Here is a 25,713-nt window from a genome sequence, read left to right as displayed (position 1 = left end):
AGCTCTGCTATAATTAAATGTCAGTGTTGGAGGAAAAATTGCACTGCACGTTGGAACAAGATAGTTTCACAGACCGATCATGACAAAGTACCTTAGTAAATCAAAGAGAGGGCGGCATTCAGCATTACAAAATGTGCTGCAAGTCACAAAAAAAAAAAAATATCCCCTGCAGGAGAGCTCTGGGACACTGATGCTATAAAACACGCAAAGCAGCAAGATGCCCTCTGCTGGTTTAAAAGAAAATGCTGCAACACACAATGCAATCATCACAAAATAGCAAAGAAGAAAAGTTATATATGCATGTCTTTTATCAAATTTTAATAAGATCACATTTAATAGCAGGAACAAAAAGTAGTCAAGTACTCTGCAAGAAGCACTCAGGAATGGACAGAATGGCAGAGGTACAAAACATCAATTTATTATAAGAGTTAAACCAAAAAAGGTAGACGCGTGACAAAAACATAAATGTGCATATTCAATTACAAAAGACTGCCAGACACATAATTGATCAGAATTATTAACAGGCACATTTTGGTAGCAATGTTTGCGTGGTTGACAATGTGTTTTTGGTAAGAGGTGTTGTGATATACAAACAAATAAAAATAGAAAATAATCAGCATATAAATATGGCAAAAAAGTAGTTTGAATGTTCTTAAAAAGGTGATTTGAAGCAAAATACCTGAAAGACATTACGGTTTCAGAAATTTCATATTGACATGACTAAATAAATGAACAATTCCAAAGTACAAACGTAATAAAACAAACGATTTTATCATGATCCTACTCCTGAGCCTGTATATAAATACCTACATTAAATACACATAAATACACAACTAAAGCACATTTTATCCAACGCATTTTCATTGTAACATCCAAATATCTTATTTACACCAAATTATCATTAAGGCATTACCTAAATAAACCAAAAGATCTTCTGATACACCAAAAGCATAAGGCAAGAACATGCACTGATATAAAAACCATCAATCATACAACAACAGTCTGTGGAGATAGAGAAATCACATGAGAACAGTAAATACCAGTGTATAAAACTTGTATAATCTACCTCTGTGACCAATAAAATAGTAAATACAAGCTTTTTGTACTGTTCAGAAACACATGTAAACACTTTTTTTCCTTCTGTCACCAAACACAAGATCAGACTGTTAAACGGTGTGCTTGCCTTGCTGTCAAGGAGAGAGACTACATAAAACACACATCCTTCTGGCCCTCGTTCCTCATAGCTGGGTGGACAACTTAATACTAAACAAGACAAATAGGACACAAAATTGATTTAACTCCTCAGCAAACAAACAAATGTAGCAGACTGAAGACTAACAGATAAGACTTATAGACCAGCCTTAAGTCTGTGAATTATTACTAGGCCTATGCCTCTTAAAAGAGAAAAAAAGAAAATATATTTGAACTAGTTGACTGGAAGGCCACATGCATGATTTAAATATTCCATCAAGATGAAAGCAGGTTATGGAAAATGTCCAGTGTTCATAAAAAAAATAAAAAAAAGATACATATGCAGACCAGCAGATGTCACTGTAACAAAGTTGGGGGCTGCTGTATCAAATTCAGTACCATAATTAAGTCATCCAGCTGAGACCATTTCCTTATGGGAGGGAAAATACAACAGCATAAACACAACAGCAACAGGCTTAATCTGGGTCTGGAAAATTGGCTGCAAAGTTTCATTCATTTAGTCAAGAAGGTAAATTGTGAGATGCCTTGATTTCAAATGTAAGATGAAACCCATTACCATTCATTCGCTCTGTACTTTCATATTATTGTTTTTTTACTTAATTTACAACCATGATTTCTTTTACCAAAATTCTGGGCACGTCCTAAGACTTTGAATCTGATCAAAGAGGGAAATAAGCTTTTAGTCTGCTTTTTCCAGCAGAGAAGTGAATGATTTTGTACCTTCTACTAATTTTTTTTAATGAAATGGCCAGCCCTTGACTTTTTTATACAAAAATAAGATTGAGACTAGCAATTGATTGTCTGTTTCTGCATAATAATCAATCTAGAAGGAAGAGAGACAACAGTTCACTTAAGTAAAAAACACATGTAGAGGTTTGGGTAGGCAACATCTATTCGGTTGAGAAATAAAGCGGCAAGTGTGGGCAGCGAGATTATGCTTGTGACGGCCACGTAGATGCTTTAAAAAATGTTTGTTAAAATGTATGATCTTTGAACATGTGAGTTCACTTTACCATAATGCAACAATTCTCCCATTGGGGGAAAAAAAAAACCCAACTCTTAAAATGACTAACAGATATTTGTGCTCAAGTGAGCGGTGTATTGTGTGTTTATGTCCAGACCAGCTGAACTACATTTCCCACAATCCTCAGCACCTCACAACCAGAGGGCAGTGTATAAATACTTAACGTAACATAATTAACAGAATATGACACAAAGTCACACCATTGCAATACTGTGTAGGTGGCAATTCAGAGCCACTTTTGAAATTGACAGCATATTTTAAATATAAAGAGCTCATCATTACTCCAGACCATTGACATGAAAAGATGCTAATAAATCAAAATAGAACAATGGTAAAACATTAGAGGGATAATTCACCAAATGACAATTCTGTCATCATTTACTCACCCTCATGTTGTTCCAAACTGTACGACTTTATTTATTCTGCAGAACGCAAAAGATGATATTCTGAAAGTTTTTTGGATCCCATTGACTTTCACTGAAAAATTATTTGGCCCATACAAAGAAAGAAAGTCAGTCTTACAAGTTTGTAACGTCATGAAAGCGAGTAAATGATGACAGAATTATAATCATAGGGTGAACTGTCCCTTTAAAGCAGCCAAACCCTAGAGCAGCAGTTCAGTGACAGTTCAAGGCTGGGTCATTCAGCCAGGCCCAGATTTTGATCATATTTTGAGGACTTCTGGGATGGACTAGCATCAGGCTTTTATAGGCACAGGCATTATTGCGATATTTCTCCTCGATATCAAAGGTCCTGAAGCCTTTGTGCTTTTCAGGCGCGAGACCCAGTTTCCTTAGGCACATACCTGTGTAGACGTCATCAATAGGGTAAAGGGGCACCGACCTCGAGACATTATGAAGTTTCTGGGTCAGCTGTCCCGAGAACAAATAACCGCCCCCGCCTGCATACGCAGGGTAAGCTCCAACGAACACGCTCTCCGGGATAAAATACTTGACCTTTTTGTCTCTGTGTGGACCAGCATTAGTAATCACATCCCCTACAAACAGTTCTCTGGCTTTGGCATGAGAAAGACTGCTTAGGAAGTCTATAATGCGGATGGTGTTAACAAAAACATCATCATCCCCCTTGAAGATGTAACTGGCTCCAGGACAGCGGGTGCTCAGCCATTCCAGGAAAAGCACCTCCTTGATGGTGAGGTTGAAGAAGGTGTCCCTAAAGTCCCATTGAAGAATATCTTGATGCATTGAGCTCTCATGGTGGAGCATATTTGAGAGATCAGGGAAATAGTCCTCCATGGCTGCGTTTCCAAGAAGAAACACCGTAACGACCGTTCTGTTTGCAAGGCGGCCAGCTTTGCCCCATGACTCACGGATAGCTTGACGTCGATCAAAGTGCGGGACTAAAGATTTAATAGCTAGGAGGAGGAACGGTTGGTCTTTGCATATGTTTGGCTGGTCCACCACGATGGGATAGGACCTGCATCGCATATAAAGCAGGAAGTCCTTGAAGCGATCCGGTAAGGAGTTGAAATCCTTGACTTGGGTGGTCACCCTGAAATCTGGGTCACAGGAATCAAGACTGACCGTGTCGTTAAGCCAGTCTGGAAGTTTATCAATTGTGAAGTTGAGTTTTTCTAGGATGGGGTTGCTGATGTAGTTCAGCTGTTGCTGCTGGCGATTCCAGTAGGCATTATTCGGAAGATCTTTTGCCCAAAAACGCTTCAAGGGAACCAGATTCTTATTTTTGTTGCTGTCGTCCTTCCCAGCATTGCGGGAGACCTCCACCACTATGAAGATAAACACCATTGTCATCATCAACATGACCTTCACCTTCCTCCGAGGTCCCTGCATGGTGTCAAATCTCACCACCTGAACAGCAGAGACAAAAAAAAATATGACATGTATCAGGACGTTAAGAACTACTCACAGGGATACAGAACAAAAAAAACACAAACTTCCTCAAATATGGTTTACTTCCCATTTGATGCTGTCGTTGTAGTGATACTGACTGTATTTGTGCCATATATTCTACCGTTCAAAAGTTTGGAGTCAGTAATTCTTCTTTTTTTTTACACACATGCTTTTATCCAGCAAGGATACATTCATTCTAATAATTGATCAACAGTGACAGCAGAGATGTTTGTTACAAAAGATTTCCATTTCAAATAAATGCTTCTTTTGAACTTTCTATTCAAAGAATCAGGGAAAAAAATGCATCATGGATTTCACAAAAATATCATAAACAACCGTTTTCAACATTAACAATAATAAAAAAATGTTTAGAGCAAATCAGCATATCAGAATAACTTCTGAAGATTCATGTGACACTGAAGACTGAAGTAATTGCTGCATTAAAATTCAGCTTTGCCATCATAGGAATACATTACATCTAAAATATATTCAAATAGAAAACAGTCGTTTTAAATTGTGATAATATTTCAAGGCATTTAGGGTTTATTGATCAAATAAAAAGCCTTGACGGGCAGAAGAGACTTCATTTAGATAAAGAATGATCAAAAAAAATAAAAAAAATTACTGGGCTGGCCCTGTATTTTTTTTTTACTCCCAAACAAAGTTTCCCTTACAATAGATTCTACATTACGACTGGACCTTGACATGCTAAACAATGACCAATAATATTTATTGTTAAATATGCAAATCTATTGTTTAATCGTTTACAATTGAAAAAAAAACAACCTTCTGAATATGTATCAAATCACAAGCAATGGTTTACCGGTTCATTTAGAATCAGACATAAATACAAAGTTCTGGCATGAAACTAGATGGTGCAGGCTAATAGGTCCTTTTACTCACCGGTTCAGTATCACATCGATATCTATAGGGCGCAGCTGATATCCGTATCAGTAGCCAGTGAGCTCGCTGCTCAGGCAAATATTTACTACCCAAGTATTTGAAGGTTAAGCAGTGCTGCACGCTTTCAGAAATCCTCTGAAATTCAACATCTAAGATAAGTGCATGTTTTTTTTTTACGCTGAATCACTATGTGTTTTGCGTAGTCTGCTTAATCAATCCTTATGAACTAACCATTTCATGAGGTTTAAATCGTATCATGTCAACAGTCCAGATTTGATGCTTAGAGTGAATTTCTAGCATTAGCTGCTAGAGAATATGCATTTTACATTTATGCAGCAGCAAGCAGGCAATGTAAGGATACAGAGAAAAGCTTTTCTGAACTCTTTAAAGTGAAAGGCTTTTATTTGTATTCACATATCTAACAGAGCTACAGTATTTCCTAGTATTTTTACAGCTGCAACATGTATAACAAATCAGATTGCAATGTTAGCGAATATATCAATAGCAGTAGAACACTAGCAGACGTTGTGGTTAAGTAGACACTACGTTGTTTGCTAATTTGAGTCCATGTGTCGGCTAAGGAGTTGATCATGAAATGTAAACACTCATTTTTAATTCTCATTTAAAATGCAAACAATGCATTCATCTTATTTACATACGAAGTACGCGAGCAGCTGCATTTTTGGCAGAATTATATTTGGGCTATACCATTTCATAACTACAGGACGAACAGCGATGTATGCTAATGTCGGATACCTTTTGGTTTAGACTCACTACTACACGTAGAATGATAATTGTCATTTCAACATACCTAGAACATGCAAGGCAGTTTCCATGCATTTCTCAAATGAAAAGAAAAGCACCACAGTAATGCTGTATCATGAGTGGTGGCCATCAGAGGCGTTTATTATCAGTCAGAATCCCTCACTACTTTGAACACAGAAGTATTTGCTTAACAACAAGAGTATAAATAGGAGTCTCATTGAAGTTTGCACAGCTCATTGATGTAGCGGCACTCTGAGATCGCACAGGCTGAGATGAGCGAGCAGTTTGTATGCTCTAGCGACTATATGTCATTCATTGAATAAGTGTTCATGCTGTGGTGAGGACAGACAGTCGGTTGCATGCTGTGAAGTTCAGGAAAGACATGTGGGATTCACTCTCAAATTGTGTTGTTGGCATTTCATATCTGTCCCATGCAATGATTAAGTAGTCACGCATTAGCAGTGTAACTCAGATAATAGATATAATAGAATATCAGCTCAAATATTTGAGTTATTTTCCAAATATTGTAAAATAATCACTTGTAAACCTAATGTTCGGGGTACATTTCTATTTGTTTGATGGACACCGCTATACAGCATATGCATTAAGCACCATCACTAAATTTTGGGAACTCTGGGTTCCAGAACTGGGATGGGCATTAGTGTTTAAATATTAACCTTTGCTTAATCTACAAAATATCGAACAATGCCTTATTTGTTTAGTAAAGGTGTTACAATCTTGCATTTGATGCAGAAGTAAAATACTAGCCATACAACAGCAGAGATATGCATTAAGATACAGCAGCAGCAAACCTTTTACGTAAGGTTACTGCGACTAAGCATGGTGGACATGAGAAAATGTTCATGAGAAAACAGCATTTAACTGGGGCTCATTAATTTATTTTCCAACTTCCAACAACACTTTTCAAAGCTGATGTTTTCATTTACTCATGCATGTTCGGGCTTGTTTAAGCTGAATAAACGTTAGTCATTCCATCATTCATCCGTCGTCCAAATGACCCCACATTTACAAATAAACCGTCCTTTGGATGAGACGTTAAACCGAGGTCCAACACTCTGTGGTCATAAAAATCCCAATTTGTTCATTGGCCTCTGCCCATCATGGCCTCCAAATCATCCCCATATACTGATTGGCTTCATCACGGTCTCCTCTCCACCAGTAAGCTGGTGTGTGGTGGGCGTTCTGGCGCAATATGGCTGCTGTCACATCATCCAGGTGAATACTGCACATTGGTGGTGGTTGAGGAGATTCCCATTTCCATTTGTAAAGCGCTTTGAGTACTTAGAAAAGCGCTATATAAATGTAATGAATTAATTAGAAATTATTAATTAAATGGGAGTAATAATAATAATTTTATAAAGCGCCTTTCAGAAAACTTAAGGTCGCTTTACATTAAAGTACAAATAAACATGACAGATGGATAACATAATAGATAAAGGTACATAAACAAATCAATCAGAGTCAGGGGTCAGGAAAACAAGTAGCAAAAAGATATGTTTTAAAGGGTTAGTCCGCCCATTTAAGACATGAAGTTGTATGCAATCCTTACCAGCACTATAGTGTATACACACTGACCCACTCTGTTGTCACCCCCCTGGTCCGAGTTCTGACGTTTTCAGAACTCGTACGCAAATGCTTCAAATCAAGCATTTGCGTTTCAAAGCTTGATTAATTTAACACAAAAAAAAACACGCCGGGCAAAATTCATACCTCAGTTTTAATGCGGCACTATTTTCCTTCCGTTTCTATCAATCCGCGCTGCTGTCAATGTCAACAGTGCGCACGTGACGATTAGCTGTTGATAGCGCGACTCGCCGACAACATGTCCGACTACGAAACTTCAGATGATGAAACTAATTTTAGCACAGTGTCAGACGGATCAGATGAAGACAGTAATTTTAACTCAACGACAAAGGGATATCTTTATGAACCGGAGTATACCGATGCCGAACTTGAGCAGATGGACAAAGAACGGGAAGAGAGAGCGAGAGGACAGAGAAGTTGTCCAATCTGATGCTGGGCCCACCACAGCTGTAGCAAGAGGCAGGATGAATGACAAATGGTGTGTTCAATCAAATATTTTTCACAGCAAATTGTAACAATATATATATATTTTTTTTTTACACATCTTTTCACGTGTTTTATAATGGAGTCTAAACATCATCTTGTTTACCGTACAGTTTAGACATGGGATCATAAAGTTAGTAAATAGAGCTTACCCGTGGTACTGGTACAGCAAAACTCTTTAAAATCATGTTTTTTCCTTTTCCTCCTTGGTTGGAGATGTAATCGTCTTCGCTGAAGTGAGCACTACACACACGAAAATCCTTTATTCGAGATAATTTAGCTCCCGCTGAGTAGCCGATGGCAACCAGCCAAAGCTGTCTCATATTCATATTTGATACAGGAAAACGATGAAATTTGAACTTTGATCCCGGCACATCCTTGCTGTCACAGCCTGGGAATTTACAAGTTCGCACCATTGTTAATTTAATATTTTTTACCTTGTTGTCGATCGATTGTGTAAACACTATGGAAGAGCTGATCGTCACGTGCGCACTGTTGGCATTGACAGCAGCCCGGATTGATAGAAACGGAAGGAAAATAGTGCCGCATTAAAACTGAGGTATGAATTTTGCCCGGCGTGTTTTTTTTTGTGTTAAATTAATCAAGCTTTGAAACGCAAATCTTTTTTTCACGTAAAAACGCACATTTTTGTGGCCCCAGAAAGTAGCCCGGGATTACTTCATTCAAAAACTTCCAGCGGTCAGAACTCGGACCAGGGGGGTGACAACAGAGTGGGTCAGTGTGTATACACTATAGTGCTGGTAATGATTGCATACAACTTCATGTCTTAAATGGGCGAACTAACCCTTTAAGGTGGGTTTTGATATCCGTGTAATGATGAAAGGTCACGCATTTGTTGGGGAATAGAATTCCAAAGAGTTGGGGCAGCGGTACAAAAAGCCCTTCCACTAAACGATGATAGTTTTTGCCAATGAATCGTCAACAGACCAGTATCGGAAGATCTAAGTGTGCGAACTGGGGATTAGGTATAGATGAGATCAGAAATATATTTGGGGGCAAGACCATGGAATGCTTTGAATGTGATAAGGAGAGATAACAGAGGCCATTACACGCTATCTGGCAAAGGATATGGTTCCGATCGCCACAGCCGGTAAACCAGGTTTTGTGCACCTGACGAATATCATAGGACAGAGAGGGAATGTTGTACCGTTTGTCTATTTTTCAGACACTGCTATCCCCCAAATGTAAGAGCATACTCTCGACCATGTCATGTTGGAACTGAGAGATGCCGAACATTTTGCGTGTACAACAGACCTTTGTCTGGTTGGAATTTGAATGAGGTGCGTCTAGTGTGTTTTACCACAGACAACGCAACCAATATGATCAAACCTGCGGAAATAAATGGTTGGCCCCTACTACAGTGCTTCGGGCACAGACTGCACCTTGCCATTGGTAAGTGTTACGTTTTCATTTCAGTATTTTTAATCAGTTATTTTAACATATAATAATAAAGATTTTAAAAAAAACACTAATTATATCTCATATTTATTAATACCATGTCCACACAGACGCTTTTCAGCCTAAGCCATCATGGTGGCATTGAAGCCACTTCAAGAGTTTACAGATGCTCTGTCTGGGGAAGACTACGTGAGCATTTCCTATCTACTGTCAGTTCTTCATTTACTGAACACACAAAGCCTTGCTGTTGATGAGGAAGACACAGAGCTTACACTCAATTAAAACCAAAGTGCTGGGCTACATGGGGGAAAAATATTAGTATCCCGCAATCCAAACTCTTCTGAACATTGCCACTTTTTTAGATCAAATGTTAAAAAAAAAAGACTAAATTTCTAAGGAAAAACGGGCAGCAATTAGTTCAAGGGTAATATCAGAAATGAAGGCAATTCAGAAGGTAAGAATATTTTAAATGGCAAGAATGATTTGAGCTTATTAGTGCCTCCGTACTTTATTAATAATTATTTTCTAGGAGGCGCAACCAGCTGTTGACATCACATCATCAGCAGGTGCTGAGTCAGGGACTCAGTCGAGTCAAAGTGACACAGCCACAGGTACAAACTCTTTAGGAAGCCTCTTACAGACCTCAGTCACATCTGCATCTCCCTCTGAATCCCCTGACCATGCAATCATTGAAGCAGAATTTAACAGACATTCTGATCCCCAAAATCTACAGTGAGCAGGACCCTTTGGCATGGTGTGGAATTCATAGGGTACATTTTCCCCACTTAAGCAAGCTGGCGCCAAAGTATCTTTGTGTGCCTGCCACTAGCACACCCTCTGCCTGATGTGCTGAAAAGTCTTTCAATGTAGTTACATGTCAACGTGCATCTCTGGAACCAAGCAAAGAGGACATGCTGGTTTTCTTGTCCAAAAATCTAACAATTTTAGCATGAATGCTGAAATGTGACCAAGCAAGCAAAAATAAAACAAAAAACAAAAAGAGAGCAAAGTAGTAACTCCACTGTTTCAAGTGTTTTTGTTTCCTTGAATGTTCATGTTTTCAGGTTGATGTAGGCCTAACTATACCAAGTGGAGCAAAGTGTTGGTGATATTTTTATTATTATTATCATCATCTGTTTGTTTACATTGTTAAAATGTCTGATTTGTGTTATGCAACATTACAGCTTCTGAAAGTGAACAGCAGTATTTCGGGGAAAAGAAAGAATCACTAAAACAATGTAAAACATATGTTGGTTATATCATTTTTTAAATACAATTTAAATAGATTTTAGAAAAAGAAATATCATATTGCATTATTTAGCAGGATATCGAATTTTTCTTCAATATCGCACAGCCCTACCGAGCGGTTCGACTAGATGGAAGGAAATGCTGAAGACAACGGGCAACGCAATGAGAGATGGTGCCGACAGGAGCGATGGACCTAGCGCGGTCGCCTAGAAATCCTAAGCTCCGTGCAGGGCCTGTATAAAGTAGCGTCGAGACGAGGATGAGATTTCATGCAACGCAGTTGGAGTAGCGAGTGGTTAAGCACCATGGGTATGACAGCAGAATAAAAAGGCCAGAGTTAAGACTCTAAGCAGTGCAAGGACTGGGACGTTGCGAGCAGTATGCATAATTAGACCGCGGACATGTAGAAACAACACGACATCATTGGCAATTGAAGAACAAACTTCTCTTGCAAGAAAGCAACAACACTCTTGGCGCTAATTATGCACGATCAACACGGCTACCGTATCAGATAAATAGAATGACAGGAAGTAACCAACCATTTATAAAAATTGTCCACGATAAGCGAGGGAGTGAAGACTCACCGGCCACCTACGTAGAAGGTAGTGGAGTAGCGCGAAGATCGGCAGACAGTTGGACTCATGAGAGTTGGATGAGTGCCAGTGATGAGTTGGAAAGTTGTCAGTGTCCACATTATTTCCACAGTAAAATCCACAGGGAAATGACAATAATAAAGTCCAAGCAAACGTCCAGTTCAGCAGGGAAGGAGATGACACGGTAGACGCGAAACACAGCGTTCAAAACAAACAAACAAAAAGTTCCAGCGAGAAGCGCCAGCAAGGCGCGCACAGCTTACTCTCAGAGGGGTATAGAGGGTTTGACAATGGCGATCAAATGATGCTAAATCATCATACTACTTGCTCAGGTGGTTGTGGGGGGGGGTTTCTTTTCTCATCTCTATTAGCCTGCAACGTGTTACTATTTGTTAAAGCCACACATAATGCGCGTTCTAATTGGATACGTTTGAGGTTTTGGCTCAGGCACACATAGTCATAGGCCACTAGAGTTTAGCCATTCGGTGTGGTAGCCCAGGCGCACAGTCACAGGCCAATAGAGTGAAGCCATTCGGCAAAGCAGGCCCAGGCATACAATCTAATAGGCCACTAGGGCCAAGCCTTACAGCCCAAACTACTCGATACCCAGGGTACATTAGTACACATAGGGCTACACTGCGAGATAATTCAGGCACCTTATATGCTCTACATAGCAGCCCACATGTCTAACTAGGGCTGGGTATCGAGTTTGATACTTTTTAGGTACCGACCAAATTGCCTCTATACTACAGAGCAGGGATAGGCAACTTCGGTCCTGGAAGTCCACTGTCCTGCAGAATTTAGCTTCAGCCCTGATAAAAACTTGCCTGCCTGTATCCATCTAGTAATCATGAAAACATTGATTGCCTTTTTCAGGTGTGTTTAATTAGGGTTGGAACTAAACTCTGCAGGACAGTGGCCCTCCAGGACCGAAGTTGCCCATTCCTCGAGTCGTTCAGTACCAAATTTTTTATACCTAAAGGGTTAATCTCGTCAACGTTAGTGAGCCAATAAGTATGCAGCATGATTGGCTGTTGTGGAAAAACACTAGTTTACGCGGTTGCCCAAAGAGAAGGTGGTTTGCACGTGAGGCTGTAGTGTGTAAGCGTCACAACCCACATAGATGGAAAATGTGGAAAAGATCAAAAGTGTAGCTACGTTTCACCAGACTCGATGCCAGCAGTGCGCGATGCAATTCAAGATAATTGCTGCCAAGACCGGCAACATGACTAGTATGATGAAGCACTTAACAGCGCACCTAATCAATTTGAGAGCAGAAAGTTGATCCGTCTTCACCTGCAAGAACTGGAGCGTGTCACAAATTAACCTTAAATATAGGATACTTGTCTCACAGATGTGAGAATTAGGCCTATATAAGCTTGAAATGTCTACTTTTTAAAACGAACCAATTAAAAACAAATAGTTTGGTTTAATTCAAATAAAAAGTGCATTTCTCTCTATAGGAGCGCAAGCTTATCCCGCCCCCCAGTAGCCTATATTTAATTTAATTCAAAATCACATTTATTTGTATAGCATTTTTCACAATACATATTGTTTCAAAGCAGCTTTACAAAATGCATGCGTCTAAATTACAGTTCAGAGGGATCTGTAATCAGAGGTGACTGTGTGCAAGTAATGCATTTCAATGAAATTGTCATTCAGTTTCATTGTTTAACAAGGCATTAATTTAAGGCAGAAACAACAAGCTTATTGAAGTAAAGAATACATAGTTAAATTATTAAAATACATAGAAAACTTTAGCACTGGTGCTTTTTAACAGACTCAAAATAGGAGTGTAAAAAAAGTCAAATAAAAAAATAAATAAAACCAAAATTTTTTTGAGGCAATGTAATGTTGTTAAAACTGGTTTCGAAAAAGTATCGCTCACAAATTTTTTAACGATACCCAGCCCTATGTTTAACGACTATAGCTGCTTGGGGGAATACTGCGTAGGCAGATCTACTCCGCAAAGACCAAGCATATGCCCCATTTCTCATACTCAAAACTAAAGGGCCAGGCACACATAGCTAGCATACATGTGTTTCTATGGCTCTTCGGATCAGCAGCACATACGTTTTGTCGGTAGATCTGCAGGAGGTGGGGGATTTTCTGATGGACAGTACACTCGGCTTGTATTGTCAAATATCATGTCACTTGCTCTGTTGTGGGGTAATTCATGTATGCTATATTGTACAGCAGCAGCATGTCTTACTTGCTCACAGCAGCGTGTCGTCTATGTATTGGCAGGAGCAAGTCCCGTACTTGCTCTGCCGCAGCAATAACCTACAGCAGCAGCAGCAGATCTATTCCACCAAGACAAAACTTACAACATTGTCATGCCCATTACCATGCCAATCACTCCAAGAGTTGTGATGACAGAAATACAAAGTTCTGGCATGAAACTCTAGATGGTGTAGGCTAATAGGTCATTTTACTCACCTGTTCATAATCACTTATCTATAGGGCGCAGCTGATTGGTTCCTGCCGTATCAGTAGCCAATGAGCTAGCTGCTCAACCTTCAAATACTTGGGTAGCATTTGCCTTAGCAGTGCTGCACGCTTTCAGAAACCCTCAACCTTCCCCAGATCCACCTGTATAGATCTGCTACGGGTAATTCATGTACACCATATTGTACAGCAGCAGCATGTCTTACTTCCTCACAGCAGCATGTCGTGTATGTATTGGCAAAAGCGAGTCCCTTACTTGCTCTACTGCAGCAGCAACAACAACAACAATAACCTAACCTACACAAGCAGTAGCAGCAGTGTAGCAGATTTATTCTGCCAAGACCAAACATACAATATTGTCATACCCATTACCATGCCAATCACTCCGAGAGTTGTCATGACAGAACAGAAAAATGGGGGGGGATTATTTTCACAGTATACTCACTAGCAAAAACTAGACTACACCACTGAAGAGAGTAATTTGTTTGTTTATCAGACATCGTAGCTTGCACTGCATCCAGTAAACCCTGCCATGCACTCTTAAATGTATAATTAATTACAGACACCTCACAAGATGATTTCTGGGTCAACTGCAGGAAACTGCAAAGTTTTCGGTTTCAATTTATTTCTTGCCTTACGGTTTTCATTTCCTAGGATAGATTCTCTTTCACCAGAACAGTTTACTGACAGTTTCAACAAGTTTCTACTTAACCACATGCCACAGAAAAGTGACGCAAATAACCACAAAGTTAATTCTGTTAGATGACTACATGCATTGCTTCAGAGTTTGTTTGCATGCGTGTGTGAATTTTTGCAACTAAATTCTTGAGTACTACATGCTAATAAGTCTAAATGTCAACTGTAGATGACTTCATAAGACCCTGTAAGTTGAGAAGACAAACTTAGTAGAAACAAAGACATCAGTTACTTTAAGGAAGTACCCCATTTCAAGCTAGGCTGTTTTTAAATTTTAGACCTTCAAGCTAAAATTAAAATTTTAGACCTTCAAGCTAAAATTAAACGTAGTGAACCTCTTTGTTTAACTCTATATGAGAGTTAACGCACTAGTTTATAAATAACACTTTATTTGGGATGCCTTGGTTAACTGTCTTTAGACAAAAAAAAATGTTTTTAAGAGTTTTAAATTTCATTAAACTGACAATTCACACTTAAAGGTTAATTCTCAATTCTTCCTCCATTTATTATGTGAATGCCCCTTTCCCGATCCACCTGTTGCTTCTCTTTCACCATCTCCTCAGTCACTCTTTCTCTTGTTTCGTTGCTTTTGTCTCCGAGCAACCCTTTTGGCTCTGTTGCACATGGCTTCTCTCATTTTTTCAACTTCACATTCTTCAGTTTAGCTTACATTCCCATTCTCTTTTTCTCTTCCTGCTCTACCTTAGCCTATTTTGCTTTCAGTCTTCTCTTATTCTTTGTACACCCCACACCGTAACTCTCTAAGGGATGCTAGTAAAAGGCCCAGTTTCGCCTATGGAACAGCGCTGTATCCAAGTGCAGGGGTAGTCTAGTTTTACACGTATGGGATAAAGGACTAAATTTAGAGTGGCCTCATGGGCCAGCTGGCCTCTGGGATCAGTGGTGATTTAAAGACTACATATGTCCCTGTCAGTGACAGAGAGCCATTTATTTTCAACGAGAAAACAATTATCTGTACATTTCGTCTTAAATGCATAATTCCAATTTCCTTGGTTTCATATTTCTGAATAAAAACATGAAGCATTTAAAATGCCCGTTTCTCATGTTAAATGAATTATGATTAAATATTGTATACAAGAAAACTTAAAATGTCAATATACAGAACTCGTCATTTATGGTCATTAAATTGTATTCTATTATATAAATATCAACATCAGATGCCTTGCTCTCAAAGTATCAGCAATGGACAAGTGAAAACCATGATGAAATCAATCGATTGTACAATTGATACAATCAAAATGATTGCTTCTCAAGAGAAATTACTTTGGGGGCAAAGTGTGTACAAGCTTACCTGTGCACAGGTTGAGACGGTGGAGGGTCCAGGTGTACGGTGCTCAGCTGGAAGCAATTGTTTTTAGCCCATCCTGACAAACAGGCAGAGCAAACCACATAAACAAGGATGATGTGGGAAAGAAATCCATATCTGAGGAGAAAGAAGAACAGACATGTTTTGCTGCTGCTGTAATAATGGTTACCGTAGGTTACATGGAACATCAGAGCCTGAAACAGCAAGAGTAAACACGGTCTGTTCACACACAAGGATTAGTTCAGGTAGTCTGACCTGGGCAAGTATTTGTTGGCATTTCTTGAATTGATCAATAGAGAGAAAAATATCAGTTTCATCTCTGAGAGACTGAAGGTGTACGTGTTCCTTTTCACAAAAGATATATATATATATATATATATATATATATATATATATATATATATAATCATGCAAAATAAAAAAAGATAAATTATATATAATTTGATGGCTTAATCAAACTTGTAGGGTCATTAAAACATATCCCCTCCAGACATTTTGTGTGTGTGTGTGTGTGTGCAAAAAAGCATACATTGACTACAACATTGTCATTCTATTATGCAATAAGACACATTTAAAATAACTTTTCTTAAGCAAACAAAGGCAACGTCAGGGAAGCTGAAGTTCAGTAAATTTACAATTTCTTGTTAAAAGATGCCCTGCAGGGCAAAAAAATACTTTTGAGGGCACTTATTGTGGAAGAGCTGCAATCCAGGCATTCAGTAAATTTGCTACTACTTAGTGCACCTACGGTCAGAGAGAAACGGAAAGTTGGAAGCATCCCCAGGAGGTGAAGTCTCTTATTAATAATTAACACTACATTCCCTGAGTAAACAATGAACTGAATCTCTCCGTGCCACACATCAACAGACTAAACACTCAGACAGATCCATTCACAAGCCCTTTACAAACTGTTTAACTCCAGCTGGAATGTAAAAAGTGAACAGACAATGCATTTACTGTTCTTTTGAATTTCAAGAATTTTCCTGATTTGTAAAACCAACCCCAATATACGACTAACTTGTTGGTTTACCACCAGCTGATTGTTAATTAAGGCACTTAAGCAACGGTGCATAAAATCCACAGTAGCAACCATAGCAGCTAGTCAACGGCAATTAAAAATAGGACTATACAACATGGGTGGTATATATAATGCGATGCTACTGCATATGCATTTGGCATTAAAGCAACACTATGTAGTTTTTGCTCTCGGGGTCCCCCTACAGTTGGGAAACAGTACTGTCTTCTACTACTGTCGTAAAATCGGTCATGGTTACACCAGGGGATACACATGCATTTGTTGACAAGCCGATACCGTCTTGAGCTCTCACGTCTTGGGCAGACTCCCAGCGTTGCGTGTGAAATGTCATCATCCCAGGTACATTGGCATACATTTCAGCATGTCATATGAATATAATTTCATGGGTTTTATTTTAAACGCTAAAAGATTGCGTAGCTCACGTTTACAAGCCAGCGTCATTATAGTAGCCTATTGGCTAGTGTTTTACATAATGGAGATGCTAATTGAATTCAATTTTGTGTGGTAGGTAATAGCCATATATCATCAATATTATAATACCAAGCTACCATAGATGAATCTGCAAATTTTAAAATTCGATTTGCATTATAGCCAGAGGCAAGACACTTTCACCCGAAAAATAAACAAACAAACATGACTATCATGAAGATAAATGGAGGACCAGACGGATTCCGTAACATGTCCAGGCAGACAACAAATTCAAAAAAATAGAGATAGTATGCAAGCAATACATTTACTAGTCCAACAGCATGACGGCCAGGTCAGCATCGGTCGGGCACCCCTCCTCCTCCTTTAGCTCACGCCAGCGAGCGCTAGAACAATATTGATCCTCATCCGGCCTTTTATTTTGTCTCCCTCCCTTTTTCTCTTTCTAGTCTCCTCCGACAAAACCTTTGCCTTCTTCGTTTTACTAGCCGCTTCGGCCATGACAACATACAGGCGGTAAACAAACGCTAGTTGTGCTCTGACGTCAGAATTTGAGGAAGTGGGGGGTGGTGGGGGAAGTGAGGTATGCCGTAAAACAGTCGAATTTTGTAGTTCTTTTTGTGCTCGGGTTACTACCCGAACCCCGAAGTTATGTAGTGCCAGTAAAAGCTATACAGACACTGTCAGGCTATGGCAGACGTGTCATTCAACCTATTGTAAGTCGATGTACCATCTCAAGAGTCTTGGAAGTATATTATGAAGGTTGAAAAACTACAAAATGTTGCTTTAAGAGTATTGTTATATTCCAGTATGTATTTTTGGTAAATGTTTGTTTGCATGCGTGTTTGCTTGTCTGTTTTACATACTGGTCTCATAGGATGAGTAGCGGCACCTGATTCTATATCTATTTTTGGACGGGTATCAGCAGGCGGGACAGATTCACATCTGGAGCCATCTTTGGAAAACGGTCTCAACCAGTCACAGTTCAGCTCACGTAGCTGTTTTCCATAGATGGCTCCTGCTTGTATAGGCGAAGTGTACTGTCTTTATAAAGTATCTTCTTATTAAACTCTCTGTACACTTACAAAGTTCTCAATGCTTCAGTTTGCAGGTAGAGACCCTAATTATGCTTCTGTGTTAGGGTGGGGCTATTTTGAACAAAACACTTAAGCAAAACATGGTCAGGTCAAAGTTTCTGAATAATTTTTGTTCCCAAATGTTTATACATTTTACTGGTAGTCCACTGTGTGAAGATTTTTTGGGTATAACATGTCACAGTTTTGCTATCCTCACTTACATAAATGAACTATAGACATCTATCTATGTGTGTGTGTATATTTCTCAAACCAAGTTTACCTTCACTGCAAGTGAACCGGTGTCTAAATGTAGTCTGGGTGCCTTTAACCTTGCATATGGTTAATGGTTTTTGAAGATTAAGAGATATCACGCTACCTTTCCTGTCCATATTGGCATCCGACTAATTTGACAGTTATTTTGACAAATTATTACGATCACACATATGACCCACCAAGTAATAAACATGAAACCAGGAACAACATGTGACATGTGCATGCGTGTATAAATTGAGAACAGAGCAAACTATATTCAGCTCCAGTAGTTTAGAAGCACTGTCTATTATTCACCCACTCACTGATGATAATCTCTGTGTATGACTTCCAGTCTACTGACATTTTAGGAGATTAATGTCACACATGAATAAAAATGTTTGGGGCCAAACAAAAAGCAAACCGGCCATCTTGGCTCAGCTGCATGGTGCCTGTAAATTTCGTTTTTCTTGTGGATTAAATCAATATTAAGAAGGGAAGGTTTGCAAACTCATGTGTATAGTGATCAAACACCCTTGGTAATTGATCACGAACACATCAACTCAAAAAGATGGATAGAAAAAAATTAATAATTTATTCGCATTTTGAAGTATCGCAGAATCTAGTGATGGAAAAGGCAAATTTCAGAAACAAATCCCTTAAATCGCAAAAACGTTTACACGCTCCCCTGAGGTGGTATTTTACTTGTGCGAAAAAGATTTAATGCGAATAATGGGAGATGGAAATGCATTTGCCAAATAAATTCTGACGTAGTGAACACGTTTCCGTTGATGGGGTTTTATTTACTGTTGGTTACTAGGTTACCAAATACCTATAATCACAGTCATCAGCTCAAACAACTTGATGGAAACGCAGGTAATTCGCATTTGTTTTTTTTTTGTTTTTTTTACGAACTTTGAAAAGATTTGGCTCACGTTTGGATGGTAACCCAGCTAATGACATGAAAAACCAGGGTCCAAATGACTACATTTTCCTCAACACAAAGAATGTCCCAAAATAAGACCTACACTACTATTCAGAAGTTTGAGGTTGGAAGATTTATTTTAATGTTTTTGAAAGGGTGTTTTGAATCTCTTTTGCTCAACAAGGCTGCATTTAATCAATTAAACATACAGTAAATACAGCAATATTATGAAATATTTTTTACAATTTTAAAACTGTTTTTAATACATTTTAAAATGTAATTTATTCATGTGATGGTACAGCTGAATTTTCAGCAACCATAATAGTTTTGTGGAAACCACAATTTTTTTTCAGGATTAAAGAAACCTCAAAATAACAGTTTTTACTTGTCTTTATAGACAGTTCTAATACATTTATCCAAGATAGTTTGAAATATATAAAAAACATTCAAACTTTTGAATAATAGTGTATGAAGGAAGAAATGAGAATAAAAATGACTTGGGCTCATCTTTCACATACACAGCTTGGCAACATAAAAAAAACATGATCTCCCCTTTAACCCGTTAACCTTCAAGGCCACTTTTGAAAAATCCCCAGAAATGGCATACCCAAACTGAAACAGATACAGTTCATGAACCCTTTGCACTAAAAGCACAAGTATGATCTAATTTGAAAGCTGACACCTAGTGGTTTATTGTAAATGTAGAATTAATTATTGTCATAATGAAAAAAAATGTTTAAATAGCTTCAAAATTTTGTAAAGTTATTAGAAATTTGTTTTTATGAAACATCTTCATAAAAATAAAATTGAAGTTGGCCCTGGAGCAATCTAGAAATGCACTGCAGCTAAAGCCATATGTGTGACCATTTTATATTTAAAATCTGAAAATGATAAGTCTAAAACTCTGTATTTAGTTAAATGTTTTTCAAGATCATGTCAAATTACTTTATTTTGATTAGACTAAAATGCAAACTGATGTTTAGTCATCTTCTGAGTCATCTATTCAGTCTATTGTCTATTATTTTGTGGTGCAAACGAGCCCCATTCAGTGTGAGTCTCCCCTGCACACATTTACACCTCTCCAGACTGGTTATGGCTCTGAATATGCATTTCTTTTGTCTGCATTATAGCTACTAACGACTGGCTATTCACAGGCTATTCATAGGGTTTCAAACCCTAATTTCTTTTATCAAAGTTCTCACTAAATATTTGAAACTGGTATCAAATGCACTGAAACATTTCAGTAAGCATTCCTATTTAGAAAAAAATCATAAAACAATAACTGCTGGTGGAAGGTGCACCTGGGCTAGCTAGCATGTTAGCTTAGCACACCATCAATACACGACCATTTATGAGATTAAAACCATGTTTGTGCTCCAAACTTACTTTATAACGCAAGTTGAGTGTTTTAAATAATCTTCTGTGATCTAATTTGGCTTCAGATAAAAAAAAAATCCGACAGAAAATTTATTATTTATAGTGTTCTGCACGATGATGAAATCTATATCGATTAGCATTACATTATAAATATAATCTATTATTATGAAATACCTGGCATGGCTTGAAGAACACAGGTAACTCAAATATCATTGCAATCATGTTTATTGTCTTCAAAACATCTTTATCTGCATGTTACAGCGATCTCTGTCAGCTACTTTCTGTATCAGTGACGTCCTGGAATGTCACATGACTATGGGTCTTCTTCATGATCCATATATGGACTGTTATTGTGCATATAGCGCCCTCAGGCTATTGGTATGAATTGAAAACACAGCACGTCTCAGTAAGAAGCGATCATAATGATTACATCGACGCATTTGGGTATAAATTCAATAAATATTATTCCTGTCTATAGAAATATGATGTGAATCTATGAGAATATATCAATATTTCTCCAAGTCTGCACATTTTTGAGCTAAAGCCCTGAGGGACGATGTTTTGTGAATCGCTGTCATGACGACAGCTTGGAGTGTTTTTTATGAATGGACCAGCTGACGCTCATAATTCATATTAAAGGTATCGACTCATTTTTCCAATTCATAACTCCTGACACAAATTAAGACATAACTGTCACTATAAGTTTCTCAGAATACAATAGTGGTCAAATACTGAATCTTGAGTATTATATCTTTTTAACGATGTATAGTTTGTCAAGGTATAACATTAAATCTTATAGTAAATTTGAACTAAATAAACAAAACGAGTCAGTGCGCCGGCGCACTGAAGGTTAAGAGGTTTTAACAGTCTAATATGTGAAGTCACTTCAGAGCAGATTTCCTGGAAGAGGATGAATTCTCCATCACTGAAGCTAATTGTCAGGAATTGGGTGGAGTATTTCCCATGTGGCAGCTAAATGGAACACATGCGACCAAAACAAAAGTACATGAAAGTGTGAAGGATCTTAAAAACACATCCGAGGAACGCCACCAGGAAGGTCCCCCACCCACCCCCGCCAACAGTCCTTGTGAAACTGACTGCATGCTTGCAGGTTTTTCTCATAAGATAAGCCACTACACTTTGATCACATCCTGTATGTTGCCTTCGAAATGCTTAGGTTTAAAAACAGGTAGAATGAGACAGGCTAACATCTTGGAGGCACAAGCGTACCTTGAAGGGCATTCCTTCCTACTCAGATCACTGCCCACAAGAACATCTCGGCACAGGAACAGTTTCTTCCCACAGGCCATTTCCCTTCTGAACAGTTAACATATCTCCCAAGGCATATGCCTGTAAGTGCAATACTCCCACTGTTTAGTGCAATATCTTAAAAGTCAGGTGATATTTATATTTATTCATACTATACAAAATACTGTAAATATGTTCATAATCTGTAAATATTTATTCTGACAAAACCCAACTGTGACCATATATTTTTAGAGTATTTTCATACATTTACAATTTTATTTGTAGAATTTATATTACTATGTTTCTTGTTGTATCTGTATTTGTATATGTGCACTGGAAGCTTCAGTACCAAGGAAAATTCCTTGTGTGTGCAAGCACACTTGGCAATAAAGCTCTTTCTGATTGTGATTGAGTCATTACAATGAGTAAAAAACTCCTAGGGATTTTCCCTAGTTAGTCAAAAAACCCACTGACGCAAACTATACTTGGTCCTCCTACCCCTCCTCCTCACCATGCACAATTTCAGAAGCACAAGAAGAGAAAAACGGGCTCCTAGAAGTAATACTTAATTACTTCTAACTTTTTTTTTAGAGTCACAGAAACCATTTCAGTCTTACCTCTCAAAACAAAAGTTAAAGTCCAAATGAACTGCTGTAGCCTAAAAGGCCTAGTATGATGGTTGTGCTAAGCTCAAGCACAGACTTGATGAATACATTCCCTGAGAGCATGCAATCTCCCTATAATGAAGTTAACGTTTTACACACTATAGTGAAAACCAGGTAGGAATGAACCTCATTCTGACGCCAGACTCAGAGTTAAAATCCCTTAGAGGGACACGATGTAAATGGTTACCATTATTGTGTGGATGTGTCATGCAATTCAAGGGATATTCACCCAAGAAATTTAAATGTGGGATGCCTAAATGTCAGTTAAGAAGCTTTTGCTCAGGGCTCCTGTGACCACAAAACACAAGCAAATACTATGTGAGGGGGAAACTATTAAGATACTACAACAGGAAAAATATGTAATGTTATGAGTAAACAAGTAAATGATTTAGGGATAGTTTTTCCCCCTAATGTTTCCTTTCAAATACTTGATCAATAAAACAAGTACATAAGTATATCATTTTATATTAATTAAAACATACTTTTTACTAAAATGCATGTTTGAGCTATTTTAACTGAAAGCAACTTGCACTGACATATTTTGAAAGACGTCAGCGCCATTGTTTTGTCTCAAGATGCACATCAGTAATGTTATTTTCTAAGGCACATTTATAAAAGCTACTTAATACCCTAATTAAATTAAGACATAAACCTGGCTTAATCTAAGCCCTGTCTGTAAAACCAGACCTTAAGGCCGATTCACACCAACAGCAAATACAAAGAATAACTATAATAGTGTCCACACCAGCAGACGATATAATTCTGTTTATTCTAAGCACGTGCTCGTCTGTTGCTTTAAATGCTTGAGTTCGTTATAGCAGGAATGATTCTGATTGGCTGTCTTTGTTTCTATCGTTCATCAGCTGGGAAAATCATTCTGAATCTGATTCCAGCGATATAGTTTCTCGGTGTCGTTTTCCTTATAGCTGTGGTGTGGCCTCTGCTATTCTTTAACACTGAGAACAATTTTAGAACTAGATCTTCATTATCTTTTATAGTTATCGTCTTTTGTGTGAACGCCTTTACACTGGGACTAGGCATAGGTCTGTGGCATAGACAGGTACCTATATATATATTATAGACTATAAGACTTGCAATAATTTTTATAATAGGCCACTGCTTTCACTTTCGAGTACTCCCAAGTAATGCCGAGTTTAGACTGCACGATTTTAGCCCCGATTTTGGCTCGCCGACAGGTTTAGAAATCGCAGACAAATGCCCGAAATCACAGGCCAATCGGTGCTCGTTCACGCGAGTGACAATCACGCAGTGTGAATGAGCAAAAACGCGATCTGAGAGAATCGCCGATGAGTCGCAGACGCCCGTGAGATATTTGGCATGCTAAATATCTGGACCTGTCGGCGATTTACAATCCTGCTGTGTGTAGTTTTCAGTCAGAACACTTTTCATCGGAGATGACCGACAGCCAATGAGAGAGCAAGATACAGGACAGCAGGGTGTTCAGGGAGGAGTTATAGACCAGAATATCAGTATTTTAATACATACGCCTATATTTACAATTATATCAAACAGAAACAAAGCACAAACATTTGCATGACCAGCAGCAACAGCAGGACATTTCCAAAATTATTTATTTACCCCCAACTCTTTGCAAAACACAGTCCTTGCTCCCCTCGTCTTCCCAACCATTTCCTCCTGCATAAACGGTTTATTTTTCTCATTTTCGCTGCAAATCAGCGCACAGACAATTTGGATCGCAATCTTCTTGTAGGCTATCATTTTTAATAACAAATCAGTGTCGCGCGAGAACTCCGGTCTCACGCACGCGTGATCTTCCGTTATTTCCTTATCACTTCTCGCGTTTGTTTGGTTGTGAAACGTAGTTTGCGGACCAGGGAGAAGTTGTCGGCGATTCTTTCTTTTGTAAAGTCATGCCGTGTGAAACCTCCTGTCGCCGATCCATCGTGCAGTGTGAACACACCAGCAACTGAATGTTACCCCAGATAGTCACGCAGTGTGAAAACAACAGTAGCCTCGTTTCCATCCACTTTTTGCGCTGTTATGTTATCGACAAAGTGAATATGCGAAAAAAAACATTACGAAATTTTCCGTCTCCAGACTGTTTCCATTCAATTGGCCTTTTACCGATAAGATTGTGTGCGTGATGACGTCACGAATGCCGAAAGTGATTTGTCGCATATGTTTTGGTGTATCGCAAAAAAAAGTGCCCTTGAGCCGTTTCCATAGGCCTACATTTTTTATCGCAAATTCTACCTTTTGAGGTTCCAGTCAGCACCCCCAACACCAAACAAACAAACCAAAAACAAACAAACAAAAAAAAAATGGAGAGAGTATTCAGGCAGTTAATTGAAATTTGCCAGCTTACTGTCATTTCAATTTCACACAAATAATTGCAAGTGTCCGAAATATCAGAAGACGATGGCAGAATGAAGCAGTTGCTCATCTGATAGGGCTCGAAGTAACTACCCTTTAAATGCAACGAAGCTCAAGGGTCTGGGAGAGACCACACAATAAGGCGTTTTGGGAGGAAGTTGTGGAGACACTTTACAGAAAGTTTTTTTTTTTTTTGCAACTTTTTGCCAGCTCGATATTACACTACACAAAAAAACTGGTTGAGGATAAATTCTTTAAAATTGGGCAATTCCAGCGCTATGGACGTGACATTTGCTTTCAAAACTTGAAATATAAATTCTCTGAAAATGCATTTAATACTGAAACGTCTGTTTATATATCCATACTCCCTTAATAAAGGAGTCCAGACATTAGAAAAATATCAGTCTACACATGCGTTTTATATTTAATATGAGAGCAATACACATGAGACATGACACAAAATCTTTAACTTTTAGGTGGCAAAATATATTTTTTACTGCGCAAAACAAAAGTAGCCTAATACTAACCCGATGAAGAATGGTCAGCCTCCATAGAACATAAAATATTATTTTTATTTAATTTTTCGTGTTCGCATTTATGAGGAAAAAAACCATGTTACGGACGTGACAGTTCTCTGTTACGGACATGACCGCTCTGAAAGCGACTTTAAAACTTTCAAAGAGACCTCAAACAGAAAGCACAAAGCCTTTCTTTAAAGTGAATTTCGTTTTTTATTAATTGTATCTTAATTTTAATCAATGT

The 25,713-nt window shown here is 38.4% G+C and overlaps 1 protein-coding gene across 3 annotated transcripts in view; it reads right to left on the bottom strand.

Annotated features, from left to right (window-relative positions):
- Window positions 1-393: 393 nt before the first annotated feature.
- b3gnt2b (UDP-GlcNAc:betaGal beta-1,3-N-acetylglucosaminyltransferase 2b) overlaps window positions 394-25,713 on the bottom strand; it is a 37,558-nt gene continuing 12,238 nt past the window's right edge. For all 3 annotated transcript variants that reach the window (XM_077239521.1, XM_077239520.1, XM_077239522.1), the window contains exons 2-3: window positions 15,580-15,711; window positions 394-4,065 (exon numbers count right to left, since the gene is read on the bottom strand). In XM_077239521.1, the coding sequence (XP_077095636.1) occupies window positions 2,854-4,047 (1,194 nt within the window). In that variant the 5' untranslated portion in view covers window positions 4,048-4,065; window positions 15,580-15,711 and the 3' untranslated portion in view covers window positions 394-2,853. The remainder of the gene's footprint in view (window positions 4,066-15,579; window positions 15,712-25,713) is intronic.

Source organism: Siphateles boraxobius, unplaced genomic scaffold (genome assembly GCF_051911475.1).
Source record: "Siphateles boraxobius isolate OS27281-9 unplaced genomic scaffold, OSU_SipBor_1 22, whole genome shotgun sequence".
Classification (NCBI taxonomy): Eukaryota; Metazoa; Chordata; class Actinopteri; order Cypriniformes; family Leuciscidae; genus Siphateles; species Siphateles boraxobius.
This window is presented reverse-complemented; position numbering and strand designations above follow the sequence as displayed.